General features: G+C 48.6%; 1 protein-coding gene across 7 annotated transcripts in view; it reads left to right on the plus strand.

Annotated features, from left to right (window-relative positions):
* The window catches only part of RTEL1 (regulator of telomere elongation helicase 1), a 118017-nt gene that overhangs the window by 56477 nt on the left and 46943 nt on the right, over positions 1–14597 (plus strand). For all 7 annotated transcript variants that reach the window (XM_077832237.1, XM_077832236.1, XM_077832240.1 and 4 more), the window contains 3 exons: positions 762–839; positions 7337–7414; positions 8428–8571. In XM_077832237.1, the coding sequence (XP_077688363.1) occupies positions 762–839; positions 7337–7414; positions 8428–8571 (300 nt within the window). The remainder of the gene's footprint in view (positions 1–761; positions 840–7336; positions 7415–8427; positions 8572–14597) is intronic.

The following is a 14597-nucleotide window of genomic DNA, read 5'->3' on the forward strand; positions in this document are numbered from 1 at the left end:
AGACTAAATCACTGACTCACTTTCCTCTTGTTCACTGTTGGTATCCTTAATATGGAGGTGACTCCTGAATGACTTGAAGCTGAGTTTTGGTTGGATTCTAATCCATTTGGAGGTTTTCTGAGACAGACATACCAAAGGGTGGTAATACTTCCTAACTGGCTTGTTTTAAAAAAAGTTGATAGTAAATAGTTAAATCCTTGATACTAAACTCCCAGTTGGGTTATTATTTTATTTTTAATTATAATAAATTTGTTGTAGTTTGTATCTTTCCTTGGTTGCTGTTGCTCACATCCCTGTCTTTGTTTCTGGCTGAAGTCAGGGACATTTTTCTAATGTGAGTTGTGTCTCCCAGCAGAAGCCGTGGTAGGACATTTGCCTAGGTAACTGTTGCTCCCCTTCTAAGGTACCAGTGTGGGGCAGTGGTGAGGAGCAGGGAAACAGATTTTCAGTGCAGATTGCAGGAGGAGTATCCAGGAGGCAGATGTTGGGCGCCAAGGGTCTGCAAGTTGGAAGGAAGGAGTGGCATGCTTCTGAAAAGATGCACAAAGCATGGAGAAAGTGTCCTGGCCATTCTGTCTAAACTGCCCATGTTGGAACTGCTGCCTGGACCCAGCTCATTTCCTTACCATTGGAAGCTGCATGCCCCTGCCTCCAACTCTGGCTGGCAAGAAGGGAATAGGTGATGGGGAGCATGTAGTTACCACCACCTGTGGCTTCCTTTCCCATATGTACTTCTGACTTATTTGCTCTCTGTTTAATAGGAGCATGACTTTGCTAAAAGAATAGAAGAAGTGAAGCCCATGTTTGTGGAACCAAGGAATAAAGGAACATTCACAGAGGTTGGTCATTTGTGTTGTCTGTCTCATTTAATAAGTTCTCCTTTTTATGCTTAAATACTTCTCCAAAGATGTGTTTGCAGCAGTGACTACAGAACTGCATGCTTTTGGGTTAAAACCAAGAGAGCTATAAGTGCTCTTGAAATACAGGTCTTCCCTTCTCCTTTCTACCTTCCCTCATGCTCCATTCTCCTGACAAGGTGTACTGAACACTAAGGATATGTCTGTACACTATGAAATTAGGTCAAATTTATAGAAATCAATTTTTTTAGGAAGCGATTTTATACAGTCGATTGTGTGTGTCCCTACTAAGCACATTAAGTCAGCGGCGTGTGTCCACAGTACCGTGGCTAGCGTCGATTTTTGGAGCGTTGCACTATAGGTAGCTATCCCACAGTTCCTGCAGTCTCCGCCACCCATTGGAATTCTGGGTTAAGCTCCCAATGCTTGATGGGGCAAAAACATTGTCGTGGGTGGTTTTGGGTACATGTCGTCAGTCGCCCCTCCCTCCGTGAAAGCAACAGCAGACAATCGCTTCGCGCCTTTTTTCCGTGCAGACGCCATACTGCTTTCAGCAGACAGTGCAGTAGGACTGCTAACCGTCGTCATCAAACCACCGCTTCTGCTGCCACTCTGCTCTCCTGCTCTTGTCTCAATAGCAAATTTCTCCATGTTGGCTGTCATGGGCTCCCGCTGCCACTCTGCTCTCCTGAATCCACCTCACTGGTCGTCAGCCACCGCTTCCGCTGCAACTCTGCTCTCTTGCAGACGCCATACCATGGCAAGCATGCAGCCTGCTCAGATCACCGTAGCAGTTATGAGCATAGTAAACACCTCGCGCATTATCCTGCAGTATGTTCAGAACTAGAACCTGCAAAACCAGGCGAGGAGGCGATGGCAGCACGGTGATGAGATTGATGAGGACACGGACACCAATTTCTCTCAAAGTACGGGCCCTGGCAATTTGGACATCCTGGTGGCAATGGGGCAGGCTCATGTAGTGGAACGCTGATTCTGGGCCCGGGAAACAAGCACAGACTGGTGGTACCACATAGTGTTGCCGGTCTGGGATGTTTCCTAGTGGCTGCAAAACTTTCGCATGAGTAAGGTCACTTTCATGGAACTTTGTGACTTGCTTTCCCCTGCCCTGAAGCGCAAGAATACCAAGATGAGAGCAGCCCTCACAAGTGAGTGGTGATAGCCCTCTGGAAGCTTGCAATGCCAGACAGCTACCGGTCAGTCAGGAATCAATTTGGAGTGGGCAAATCTACTGTGGGGGCTGCTGTGATCCAAGTAGCCAACGCAATCACTGAGCGGCTGCTATTAAAGGTAGTGACTCTGGGAAATGTGCAGGTCATAGTGGAGGGGTTTGCTGCAATGGGGTTCCCTAACTGTGGTGGGGCAATAAACGGAATGCATATCTCTACCTTGAGACCGGACCACCCTGGCAGCCAGTACATAAACCGAAAGGGGTACTTTTCAATGGTGCTGCAAGCACTGGTGGATCACAAGGGACGTTTCACCAAAATCAACGTGGGATGGCCGGGAAAGGTACATGACACTCGCATCTTCAGGAACTCTTGTCTGTTTGAACAGCTGCAGGAAGGGACTTACTTTCAGGCCAGAAAATAACCTTTGGGGATGTTGAAATGCCTATAGTTATCCTTGGGGACTCAGCCTTCCCCTTAATTCCATGGCTCATGAAGCCATACACAGGCAGCCTGGACAGTAGTCAGGAACTTTTCAACTATAGGCTGAACAAGTGCAGAATGGTGGTAGTATGTGCATTTGGACATTTAAAAGCTTGCTGGTGCAGTTAACTGACTCGGTTAGACCTCAGTGAAACCAAAATATTCCCATTGTTATTACTGCTTGCCGTGTACTCCATGATATCTGTGAGAGTAAGGGGGAGACATTTATAGCAGGGTGGGAGGTTTAGGCAAATCACCTGGCTGCTGATTACGTGCAGCCAGACACCAGGGCGGTTAGAAGAGCACAGCAGGGCGCACTGCGCATCAGAGAAGCTTTGAAAACCAGTTTCATGACTGGCCAGGCTACAGTGTGACAGTTCTGTTTGTTTCTCCTTGATGAAAACCTGCCCCCTTGGTTCACTCTATTTCCCTGTAAGCCAACCGCCCTCCCACTTTCGATCACCACCTGCAGGGGCAATAAAGTTGTTGTTGTTTCAAATTCATGCATTCTTTATTAATTCATCACACAAATAGGGGGATAACTGCCAAGGTAGCCTGGGAGGGGTGGAGGCAGAGGGAAGCACTGCGTGGGGTAGGGGGGGAGGGAAGGACAAGGCCACACTGCACTTCAAAACTTATTGAATGCCAGCCTTCTGTTGCTTGGGCAGTCCTCTGAGGTGGAGTGGTTGGGTGCCTGGAGGGCCCCCCCCCCTGCATTCTTGGGCGTCTGGGTGAGGAGGCTATGGAACTTGGGGAGGATGGCGGGCGGTTACACAGCGAATGCAGCGGTGCTCTGTGCTCATGCTGCCTTTCCTGCAGCTCAACCGTACGCCGGAGCATATCAGTTTGATCCTCCAGTAGCCTTAGCATTGCCTCCTGCCTCCTATCATCTTGCTCCCACCACCTCTCCTCACAGTCATTTTCTGCTTTCCTGGACTCTGCAGTTGTCTGCCTCTATGCATTCTGCTGAGCTCTTTCAGTGCGGGAGGACTGCATGAGCTCAGAGAACATTTTATTGCGAGTGTGCTTTTTTTTTTTTGCCACCTTATCTGCGCTAGCCTCTGGGACGGAGATGATAGAGGGAGTGTTGAAACATTTGCAGCTGCAGGAGGAAAAAAAGGAGAGTAGTATTTAAAAAGACACATTTTAGAAAACAATGGGTAGACTCTTTCACGGTGAATCGTTTCAAACAGCAGCGCCCTCCTTTCCCATACCAAGCACCCGTTGGGTTAGCTATTTAAAAGGAGGGGCTGTGGTTTTCGGGTTAACGTGCAGGACAAACCCAAATACCCTTCCCCCCCCCACACAATTCTCTGGGATGATCACCCCTCCACCCACCGCATGACTAGTATCAGGGAAGATCTCTGCCAGCCAAACGCGAACAGCTCAGTGTGAATAGGGCCCCCCCACCACCGCAAGGCTAAAAGCGGGGATGATTTCTTTTCAGCCACAGGCAAACAGCCCAGCAGGAATGGCCACCTCTGAATGTCCCCCTAATAAAATTCCCCTATTTCAACAAGGTGACCATGAATGACCATGAATGACCACTCTCCTGAGGATAACTCAGAGAGATAAAGAACGGATGTTGCTTGAGTGCCAGCAAACACCGGGATCATACGCTGCCATGCTTTATGCAAAGTTTCCAGACTACGTGCTCCTGGCCTGGCATGGTAAAGTGTCCTACATGGAGGACGGAATAAGGTTGCCCTCCCCAGAAACCTTTTGCAAAGGCTTTGGGAGTACATCCAGGAGAGCTTCATGGAGATATCCCTGGAGGATTTCTGCTCCATCCCCAGATGCGTTAACAGACTTTTCCAGTAGGTGTACTGGCTGCGAATGCATCCCAAGTCTTCAGGGAAAATTAATCATTAAACACGCTTGCTTTTAAACCACGTATTTTATTTACAAAGATACACTCAGCAGAGATGCCTTCTCTACCTTCAAGGTCCGGAAGCCCGTCTTGGGAGGGTATTGGCTGCAGGGTGATAAACAGTTCCTGGCTGTCGGAGAGAACGGTATCATCCTCCTCCTCATTATCATCTTCCTCGTCCCCAAAATCCTCATCCCAGTTGCGTGAGACTCCCCCCTTGCAGGAGTCCACGTACAGGGGTGGGGTAGTGGTAGGGGCACCACCTAGAATTGCATGTAGCTCATCATAGAAGTGGCATGTCTGGGGTTCTGAGCCGGAGTGGCCGTTTGCCTGTTTGGTTTTTTGGTAGCCTTGCCTGAGCTCCTTAATTTTCACGTGGCACTGCTGCAGGTCCCTGTTATAGCCCCTGTCCTTCATGCCCTAGGAGATTTTTTCAAATATTTTGGCATTTCATCTTTTGGAACGGAGTTCTGATAGCACGGATTCGTCTCCCCATACAGCGATCAGATCCGGTACCTCCCATCCGGTCCATGCTAGAGCTCTTTTGCGATTCTGGGACTGCATGGTCACCTCTGCTGATGAGCTCTGCATGGTCACGCCATGCTGGCCAAACAGGAAATGAAATTCAAAAGTTCCCGGTGTTTTTCCTGTGTACCTGGCTAGTGCATCTGAGTTGAAAGTCCTGTCCAGAGCGGTCACAATGGAGCACTCTAGGATAGCTCCCGGAGGCCAATACCGTTGAATTGTGTCCACACTACCCCAAATTCGACCTCGTGATATCGATTTCAGTGGTAATCCCCTCGTCGGGGAGGAGTACAGAAATAGATTTTAAGAGCCCTTTAAGTCGACAAAAAATGGCTTCATCGTGTGGACCACGTGCAGGGTTAGATCAATCTAATGCTGCTAAATTCAACCTAAACTCGTAGTGTAGACCAGTGCTAATATAGTCATGGTTTGAAATCTGCCTGCGCTTCGGATATTAGTACCACGTGCTTAGACATAGGGTGACCAGATGTCCCGTTTTGGGGATTTTTTCTTATATAGGCACCTATTACCCCACACCCCCGTGACGTTTTTTCACAGTTGCTTTCTGGTCACCCTACTTAGACACCATGGTGAAGGATAGCGTAGAAAAGCTTAGCTCAGTCTGTCAGTGCAGCAGTCAGCATTGGAAATCAAGCTCTTGGATAGTCTGCAGGCCATTTCCCTCCAACTTGTTGCAGTTTGTTTTTGATTATGAAAATTTTCACGGTAACATAGAAGTGTGTTTTTTTATTCAGAATGCTTTTATCTTGTCTGGGCAACACTAACTTTTGCCCAGGACCTCAATTATGGTAATCAGGGGCGCCATCAGGGTCTGCCTTTGTGGAAGCAACTCAACTGGAACATCACACCAATGGCATATTCCTTTTCTTCAACACCAGTATTGAACCCAGTAATTCTCAGGGGGCTTGGTTTGGGTGTAAAGGGGCTCTGAAAAAAAATTAAAAAATTAAAAAATCTAATGCGTTTCCAAGGCGTGCGCGGACACACGCAAGCGGGGATGGTTTAGAAGCAACCAAAGAAAGAAGGCAATGAACTCTAGTACAGGGAAGAGAAACTTCTACCACTTCTCAGTATAAATACTACTGTGTGTCTCTCTCTCACCTTGGCACAGCTTTGTTTAGTGTTTCTTGGGACTGCGTTGCTGGAAGATACTGGTATTTAATAGTTGTAAGGGAAGAGGAGGCCAACTGTACAGCTGTTACAATCATGGGCTGGCCATTTGTCAAGAGGGGAAAGAAAGGACAACTTCCTTGTTACGTGCACTCCCTTGGCTGATAGTGTACAATATTGTTTACTGTTTAAATTGTTTATTGAAAAGAAACCATTACAAAATTAGATGGAAGTGACCTAATTTAGAAACAAGATTAGATTACAGATAAGTATTCCTCTGCTAAAAAGATAACAAAAGTTTTTAATACCAGCAGTTTAAAATGTAGAGGAAAGAACATGTTAGTAATCCAGGAAGTTGCTAGGTACTGTTTGTACCAATTTTCACTGAATCATTGCCTCTTCTGAGGCAATAAGCCTGCAACATGTTAAAGGAAGTTCCTGACTAAAATTATTGTTACACTTTTCCATCACTGTCATAAATCCACCTCCTTGAAAGGTGGTAGCTAGGTCAAAAGAAGAATTCTTGTATCAGTGTAGCTTTGTCTACAGCGGGGATTAGGTTGACCTCACTACGTCACACAGGGTGTGAAATTTTTCACAGCTCAGAGTGATGTGGCTAAGTCAACGTAAGTTTTAGTTGTTTAGGCCTTGGTGGCAACAGACTTATTTTTCTGTACCTAGTGAAATTCTTAAAATATAATTCTTCATATTTACAGATATTGATGCAGTTCTGGCATGTGCTGCTTGCATCATAAATAGTTTATAGAAAGCAGAATTAAAGTTTTAAATTAATATCCTTCTAGTTTCTTAATTTGTTGAAATTCCTCACGCTTTCTCCACCTTTTTCTGTTCTACTGAATTCCAGCCTCTTCTCCTTGACAACGATTAGAGTAAATGATAACCTCAAATTGCTTTGTTTTGTTTTCCTCTTTTGCCAATGTGGAGTCATAAGAGTACTGCATAATAAGTTCTTTGTTTTCCCTTCAGAGATAGGTGACATCACAATGTTATGTCTATCAGAAGATCTGTGGGATTCTTTGTAATAAGGGGCTTTTGGAAAGCAAACATTTCTAACATCCATAGTTGTACTCCAGTAAGGAAACTGACACTAAGCCTAGTTAACTACATTTTGAGTCTTAGTATGTGAGTCAAACTTGTTATGATGTACAAGTTTGTTTGGTGGGTGGGTGGGTGTGTGTGTGTGTGTGTGTGTGTGTGTGTGTGTGTGTGTGTAAAGGAGGTGGTTTTCTCTCTTCCTCTTACCTAACCTGTTTGTCTTGTAGATCATGGATGCATATTATGATAAGATTGTCTGTCCCAAGTCTAGTGGAGCTACTTTCTTGGCAGTATGTCGGGGAAAGGTAATGTAGAACAGAGTTTGTCATTCTTGAGAGCAAGCTGCTTTTTGCATTTGGAAGACTGTAGCTCTTCCAGATACACAAACACACACATTTCTCTTTGCTAAAAGTAGTATCTATAAATAATCACATGTATAAAAAAGCCCTAGTGAAATAAAGGAGCAAATGCAGAATGCATAGTTTTTCCAACTCTATTTTAAGTGCACAGGTCTGTCATTCATGGTTTACTGGTGATACGTGCATGATCTCAAAGGGGAACAGCTTCATACTTTCCTACATTTTCTTTTGGTTGCTCACAGAAGAGCTGTATTACTGTATGAGAAGGACTGTATTAGACAAGATTTGACAAATGTTTCTGTCAGCCTAACGTTATAGAGAAACAACTGTCTGAAATGTTGTTCAATTTCAAAAGACAAGCTACAGTTAGTTCAAACCCAGTGCCTGCCCTGGAGCCCTTCTGCCAGTTTTGGTGGTTTTACAGTCATATTTCCCTATTTTTAGAAGTGAATTTGATCCTCTTGAAATGGTTGTATTTGTTTTGAATGTTGAGGGAGGTCTTATTATATTGCATTTTGTTATCCGGTGCCCCAGAAGAGGAGCACACTTTTCGTAAATAGATGTTGTTATTAATGGTCATCCTCTGGTGTATGGACAGTTCAGAAAGTTCAGGCATGAAATGTATAATCAGTAATGGGTGTGCTGGCAACACAGCCTGGAAATCAGGAAGATGGTTGAAATGCTTACTATCTCAGAAACCATAGAAATAGGAGAGAAGCAGAGATACCTCTCCTTACACCCTTTGGCTGATGTGTTACTCGGTCAAGGCCTGATAGTAGGAAACCACTGGGATTAAAGCCCTGGCAATAAAAGTAAGGAATCCAGTTCAAACTGTTTCCACTACTCTCAAACTACAATTGTTAGATGTGTAATTTAAGGCAGAGAGGCCACAACCCCTGAACTGCTCTGAAATGTCACTTAATTCCCTGTTAGTGATTGAAAACACTGTTCATCTTCAGGCCAGCGAAGGCTTGGACTTTGCAGACATGAACGGACGAGGTGTTATCATCACTGGGCTTCCATTTCCCCCTCGCATGGAACCAAGAGTCGTTTTAAAGATGCAATTCCTGGATGAAATGAAAAGACAAGGTTCAGGGGCACAGGTAAGATTGGGGAGCTTTTTGCAATTTTTTTTTGCCAGTCCATTGTCTCATAGTTTCTCTCTCCAGCATATGGCTTTTCTTCCCATCTCTGTGGGGCCACAGTAAGCAAACCTTCTCTATCAAACCATACAAATTTGACATCCCTTTCCCACCCCCCACCTCCTGCTGGGTTGTGCTGAAATTTTAAAATCTTCAAGAGATTGCACGTGTCTGTTTCATTTCAAATGTGTGTGCACCTGGTGCACAGGATGCACACGCACCTGAAGTACAAAGAACATTTGTAACACATCTCAAAGAACAGCAGTGACAGTTCAGGTTAGTAATCGGTTTTTCCATTTCTGATTACTGTGGTGTTTCTTCGAGTGCTTGTTCACGTCAGTTCCAATCAGGTGTGCGCACACTGCATGCACGGTTGTCGGAAAGTTTTTCCCATAGCAGCTTGCATCAGGTCAGCTGTGGAGTCCCCTAGAGTGGTACTTTCATGGCACTCAATATATGACCCTGCTGACATGACCCGACCCCCCTTCAGTTCCCTTAGCTTTCTTCTTTAGTCTGTAGTTCAGTCTAGGTTTTAGTTAGTAGTTCATTTTAATTTCCCGTACATAGTGTATATAATAGTTTGGGTTAGTGTGCAGGGTTCTCCCCTATCCCTTACCTTCCCTCGGCTCTGGGGCAGGCCTTGGGGCCAAGGGCTTAAACCTTGCAGGAAGCCCATGACAATGGGTGACCCCCGGGACACATGCCTGAAGTGTCTGGGGGAAGAACACCAAACAGACAGGTGCAAAATCTGCAGGTCTTTCCGCACTAGGACAAAGAAAGAGCGGGATTTCTGGCTGAAACAACTTCTGATGGAGTCCGCTCTCTGTCCGCAGCTCACCACAGAGCGCCGGGATCTGACACTAACCATGTCGGTGCGGAGTGCCCCAGCCTCAGTGCGTGACACGGCACTGAGGAAAGACTCTGACTCGAGACCCTCGGCACCGGCGGTCCCTGGCTCCAGAAGTGGCGCAGTCAGCCAGGCACCGCTCGCACTCACAAGTGCCACACAGGTGGCACAAGAAGATGGACAGGGGTTGTTGCCCAGTGCCGAAGGTAGCGCCAGGCGGAAGAGCAGTGCATCACACAAAGGAGCACGCAGCACCCATGTACCAGGAGTCGGTGCCGCTGACTTCTGTTCCCCGGAGGGGACTGTTGAGTCAAGTGCCCAGCAACTCCCAGGACAGACAGTGTCAGGTGGAGGAGTTGGAGTCTCCCTCCATCCCAGTCACTTTTGAAGCCACCAGGGACCTAATAGCAATGACGGCCCCTCAACTTCTGGCTATCAGGGACAAGCCTCTATGGCACCGCATCCGGCACCATCTAGAGGCAAGCTGGCCATGATGCGGCAATCACCTTCTGTGACATGGCACCATTCACCTCGGCACTGCTCGGGTTCACCATCGTTGAGGCACCATTCCCCAGCTCGGGACCCCATGCATGGGTCCCCGGCACTGGCGGAGCAGCACCGTTCCTCTGCTCAGCACCGCTCGACGCCGCTGTGGTTGTGATGATCTAGATCAGTGTTGTCTGACTCGGATGGGGACTCCTTTTACTCATGCTGCACCAGGCACAGGTCGAATCGGCACAGAAGTGAGGCACCAGCAGCATGGCCTCCACATTGGCAGCCGCAGCCTCAGTGACCATTCTGGACTCCCTGGGCTTAGCACCAGCCCCAGGGCTCATTTTCCTGTGGCTCTTGCTTGGTAGTCTCTGAAACCCAAGCACCACAGCCATATAAAAATTGCCCGGCATCTCAGGGATCGGAATGGACGCCAGGACAGGACCCACAGTCCATCCAGGACGTCGTCGAAGTAGTCACAGTGATAACCGGACAGACTACTGCTGCCGCAACTACATTCAGCGCAGAGCCCACAGGCGCTGACCAGGGGGATGCTAGAGAGCTGAATGATCAGGAGAACCCAGTACTGCCTCTAGCCTCCTCATCCTCATCCCCAGATGAGGCGATTGCGGGGACGTCGGCCTTGGGACATCCCCTGATAGATCACCGTGCACAGCAGGACCTCTTGCACAGAATCGCTTGCAACAAGGGATTGCAGGCGGAAGAGGTTATCTAACCAGAGGACCCCATGGTCGATAGCCTGATGCCAGAGGGTTCCTCCAGGATAGTTCTGCCCCTGATGAAAACTATACAGAGCCATATCAAAACGCTGTGGCGACCCTGGCATTGATCCCGCCTATGGCGAGGGGCATGGAGTGCAAGTACTTTGTCCCATCCAAGGGATATGGGTACTTGTTCTCACACCGCAGCCCTCCTTCCTAGCAGTGACCGCGGTCAATGAGAAGGAGAGGCAGGGCCAACAAGGACCGACTCCAAAATCCAAGGAGTCTAAAAGATGAGACCTTTTTGGTAGGAAGGTCTACTCAACGGGGGCCCTGCAGCAGAGGATAGCTAATCAACAAGCTATCCTCAACAGATAAACTTCAACTTGTGGGCCTCCATGTTGAAGTTTAAGGAACCTACTTTATCAGACTCCAGAACTGAATTCATGGCCATTATTGACAAAGGGAGTGTGGTGGCACGAACCTTCCTTGATGCGGCGGACTCTCCCCCACACACCTTGTCATCAGGTTTAGCCATGAGAAGGGGTTCATGGCTGCAGGCACCTGGGCTGCCCTCTGCAGTGCAGCAAACCCTTCAGGACCTGCTGTTTGAGGGCACAGGATTATTCTCAGAGCAGACAGACTCCAAGCTGCACAGCCTGAAGGATTCCTGGGTGACCATGAAGTTCCTGGGTATGCATACTCCTGCTACCCAGCGTAAACACTTCAAACCACAGACTCAACAGCAGTGTTCCTACCCTCCTCAAAGACAGGACTTCTATAGAAGGAGGGGTAAGAATGGCAGGCACAGACTGTTGCACCTCCCCATCAGGGCCAGGGCCCAGCCAAATCTTCGTCCGGCTCAAACCAGGCCTTTTGAAGGGATGCCCGGGGATGGCGTACCCACCGCTACACCGGATCCTTCCCAGTGCTTCCTGAATCAGCTATCCCGCTTCTACAGTGCCTGGTCCCAAATAACATTAGACTGCTGGGTCTTTCTCATGGTAGAGGTGAGATATTCTCTCCAATTCTGCTCCTCCCCTGCCTCCCATCCCACTTCCCTGTCCCTCTTCAGGGACCCTTCTCATGAGCAATTCCTTATCCAGGAGGTGCAGTCGCTCCTCGCCATGGGGGCAGTGGACGAGGTTCCTCTGGAGCTAAGGGGCAGGGGATTCTACTCCTGTTATTTCCTAATCCCCAAAGCAAATGGGGGTCTCAGACCCATTTTAGACCTGCAAGGACTCAACCAGTTCTTGGTCAAGCTGAAGCTCCACATGGTCTCCCTGAGCACGATCATCCCCTCCTTGGATCCGGGAGACTGGTACACCACCCTCGACATGAAGGACACGTATTTTCACATATCCATTCGGCCTGTTCACAGACCATTTCTGCCATTTGTGGTCAACCACAAACATTATCAGTTCACGGTCCTCCCATTCCGCCTATTGACAGCCTCCCAGGTCTCCACCATATCACTGATCACAGCCTTTCTTCGCAGGAGGCAGGTTCAGGTATATCCCCACTTTGATGACTGGCTGTTACGGGGGCGTTCCAGGGAGCAGGTGGAGTCTCAAGTCTGACTAGTCAGAGCTACTGTCGAGAGGCTGGGACTCCTCCTCAACGTGAACAAGTCAACCTTGTCACCGACCCAAAGAATAGAATTCATCGGGGTGATGCTGGACTTGGTACAAGCAAGGGCAATCCTCTGAGGCCTGATTCCAAGTGATGACAGACATCCAAAGCCTCAGGCGATACCCCACCACGACAGCAAGGGGATGCATGAGTCTCCTTGGCAGCCTGAACTTGCGTGGTCAGACATGCCAGTCTGAGGCTCAGACCACTCCAAGCGTGGCTCACTTCAACTCTAGACAGCCTAGTCTCAGTGGTGTCAGTGCCAGATCACGTACTCAAGTCCCTCTGTCGGTGGCTTGACCCTCGGACAGTCTGCAAAGGAGTTCCCTTCAACAGTCCACAGCCCTCTCGGTCTCTAGTAATGGATGAGAAAGCTCTGGGTTGGTGCGCTCACCTGGGAGATCTCCAAACACAGGATTTATGGTCGCAGGACAAGCTCTCGCTCCCTATCAGTATCAAGGAACTCAGAGCAGTGCGGCCAGCCTGCCACACCTTCCTGTCCCAACTACAAGGCCCAGTGCGTGGCAGCGATGACTGTTAACACCACTGCCATGTTCTACATCAACAGACAGGGTGGAGCTTGTTCCTCCCCGCTATGCTATGGGAGTTCTGCAAAGCCCACTGCATTCACTTGGAGGTGTCCTATCTCCCGGAGTGCAGAACAAACTATCGGATCACCTCAGCAGATCGTTCCGCCACCGCGAGTGATCCATCCATTCGGATGTCATGCATTCCATCTTCCAAAGATAGGGGTTTCCCCAGGTTGCTCTGTTGGCCACCCAGAGCAACAGAAAGTGCCCAACGTTCTACTCCTTCCAGAAGCACAGCCCGGGTTCCATCTTGGAAGCGTTCCTGCTACCCTGGGGAGAATGCCTCATGTATGCCTTTCCGTCGGGTTCCACTTGTGCACAAGGTTCTGTCAAGATCCCCAGAGACAAGGCGAAGGTAATCCTCCTGGCCCCAGCGTGGCCCTGCCAACACTGGTACACCACACTTCTGCAGCTGTCAGTGGACACCCCAATCGTGTTACCACTTTACCCTGATCTGATCACACAGGACCATGGTCGCCTTCTCCACCCAGACCTCCAGTCCCTCCATCTCACAACTTGGAAGCTTCATGGTTAAACCCAATGGCGCTCTGGTGCTCGGAATCTGTAAGGAAGGTTTTTCTCGGCAGCAGAAAATCATCTACCAGGGCCACTTGCCTAGCTAAATGGAAAAGGTTCACTTGCTGGTGTGCCCAGCATCGCACACCTCCACTCCAGACACCTATACCACTTGTCCTGGAGTACCTCTTATACCTGAAACACCAGGGCCTGACAGGATCATCCATCAGGGTGCACCTCGCTGCTATCTCTGCCTTCCACCCAGGAGATTTTGGGTGTTCCATGTTCGCCAACCCCATGGTTGGGCGTTTCCTCAAGGGCCTGGAAAGATTATATCCACAGGCTTGACAACCTGTCCCTGCATGGGACCTTCATCTGGCCCTCTCAAGACTAATGGAGGCCCCTTTCTAACGGCTGGTGACTTGTTCCCTTTTATATTTGTCATCGAAGGTGGCATTCCTGGTTGCCATTACATCAGCTAGGAGGGTGTCCAAGTTAAAAGCACTAACCTCCGATCCACCCTACATGGTCTTCCACAAGGACAAGGTTCAACTCAAGCCTCACCCAGCCTTCCTTCCCAAGGTGGTGTCCCAATTTCATAGTAGCCAAGACATTTTTCTACCAGTCTTTTATCCCAAATCTCATACTGGTATGGGAGCAGAGGCTTCACTCACTGGGTGTCTGGCGTGCACTAGCATTCTACATCGAGCACACGAAGCCTTTTAGGAAATCAAACCAATTATTTGTGGCAGTGGCAGACCAGATGAAAGGGCTCCTGGTCTCTTCCCAAGGCATTTCTTCCTGGATCACAGGCTGCATCCACACATGCTATGAACTTGCTCAGGTCCCAGCCCTGGCTATTACGGCACACTCCACAAGAGTGCAAGCCTTGTCAGCTGCTTTCCTGGCCCAGATCCCCATTCAGGAGATCTGCAGAGCTGCAACTTGGTCATCGGTGGATACGTTTACCACTCACTATGCTATCGCCCAGCATGCCAGAGATGATGCAGCATTTGGCAGAGCGGTGCTCCAGTTAACAATTCCTTAGCTCTGACCCCATCTCCAGGGGAGAGCTTGGGAGTCACCTGATTGGAATCGAGGTGAACAAGCACTCAAAGAAAAAACGGTTACTCACATTCTCGTAACTGTTCTTCAAGATGTGGTGTTCACGTCCATTCCAGAACCCAC

Source organism: Eretmochelys imbricata, chromosome 13 (genome assembly GCF_965152235.1).
Source record: "Eretmochelys imbricata isolate rEreImb1 chromosome 13, rEreImb1.hap1, whole genome shotgun sequence".
NCBI classification, from domain to species: domain Eukaryota; kingdom Metazoa; phylum Chordata; order Testudines; family Cheloniidae; genus Eretmochelys; species Eretmochelys imbricata.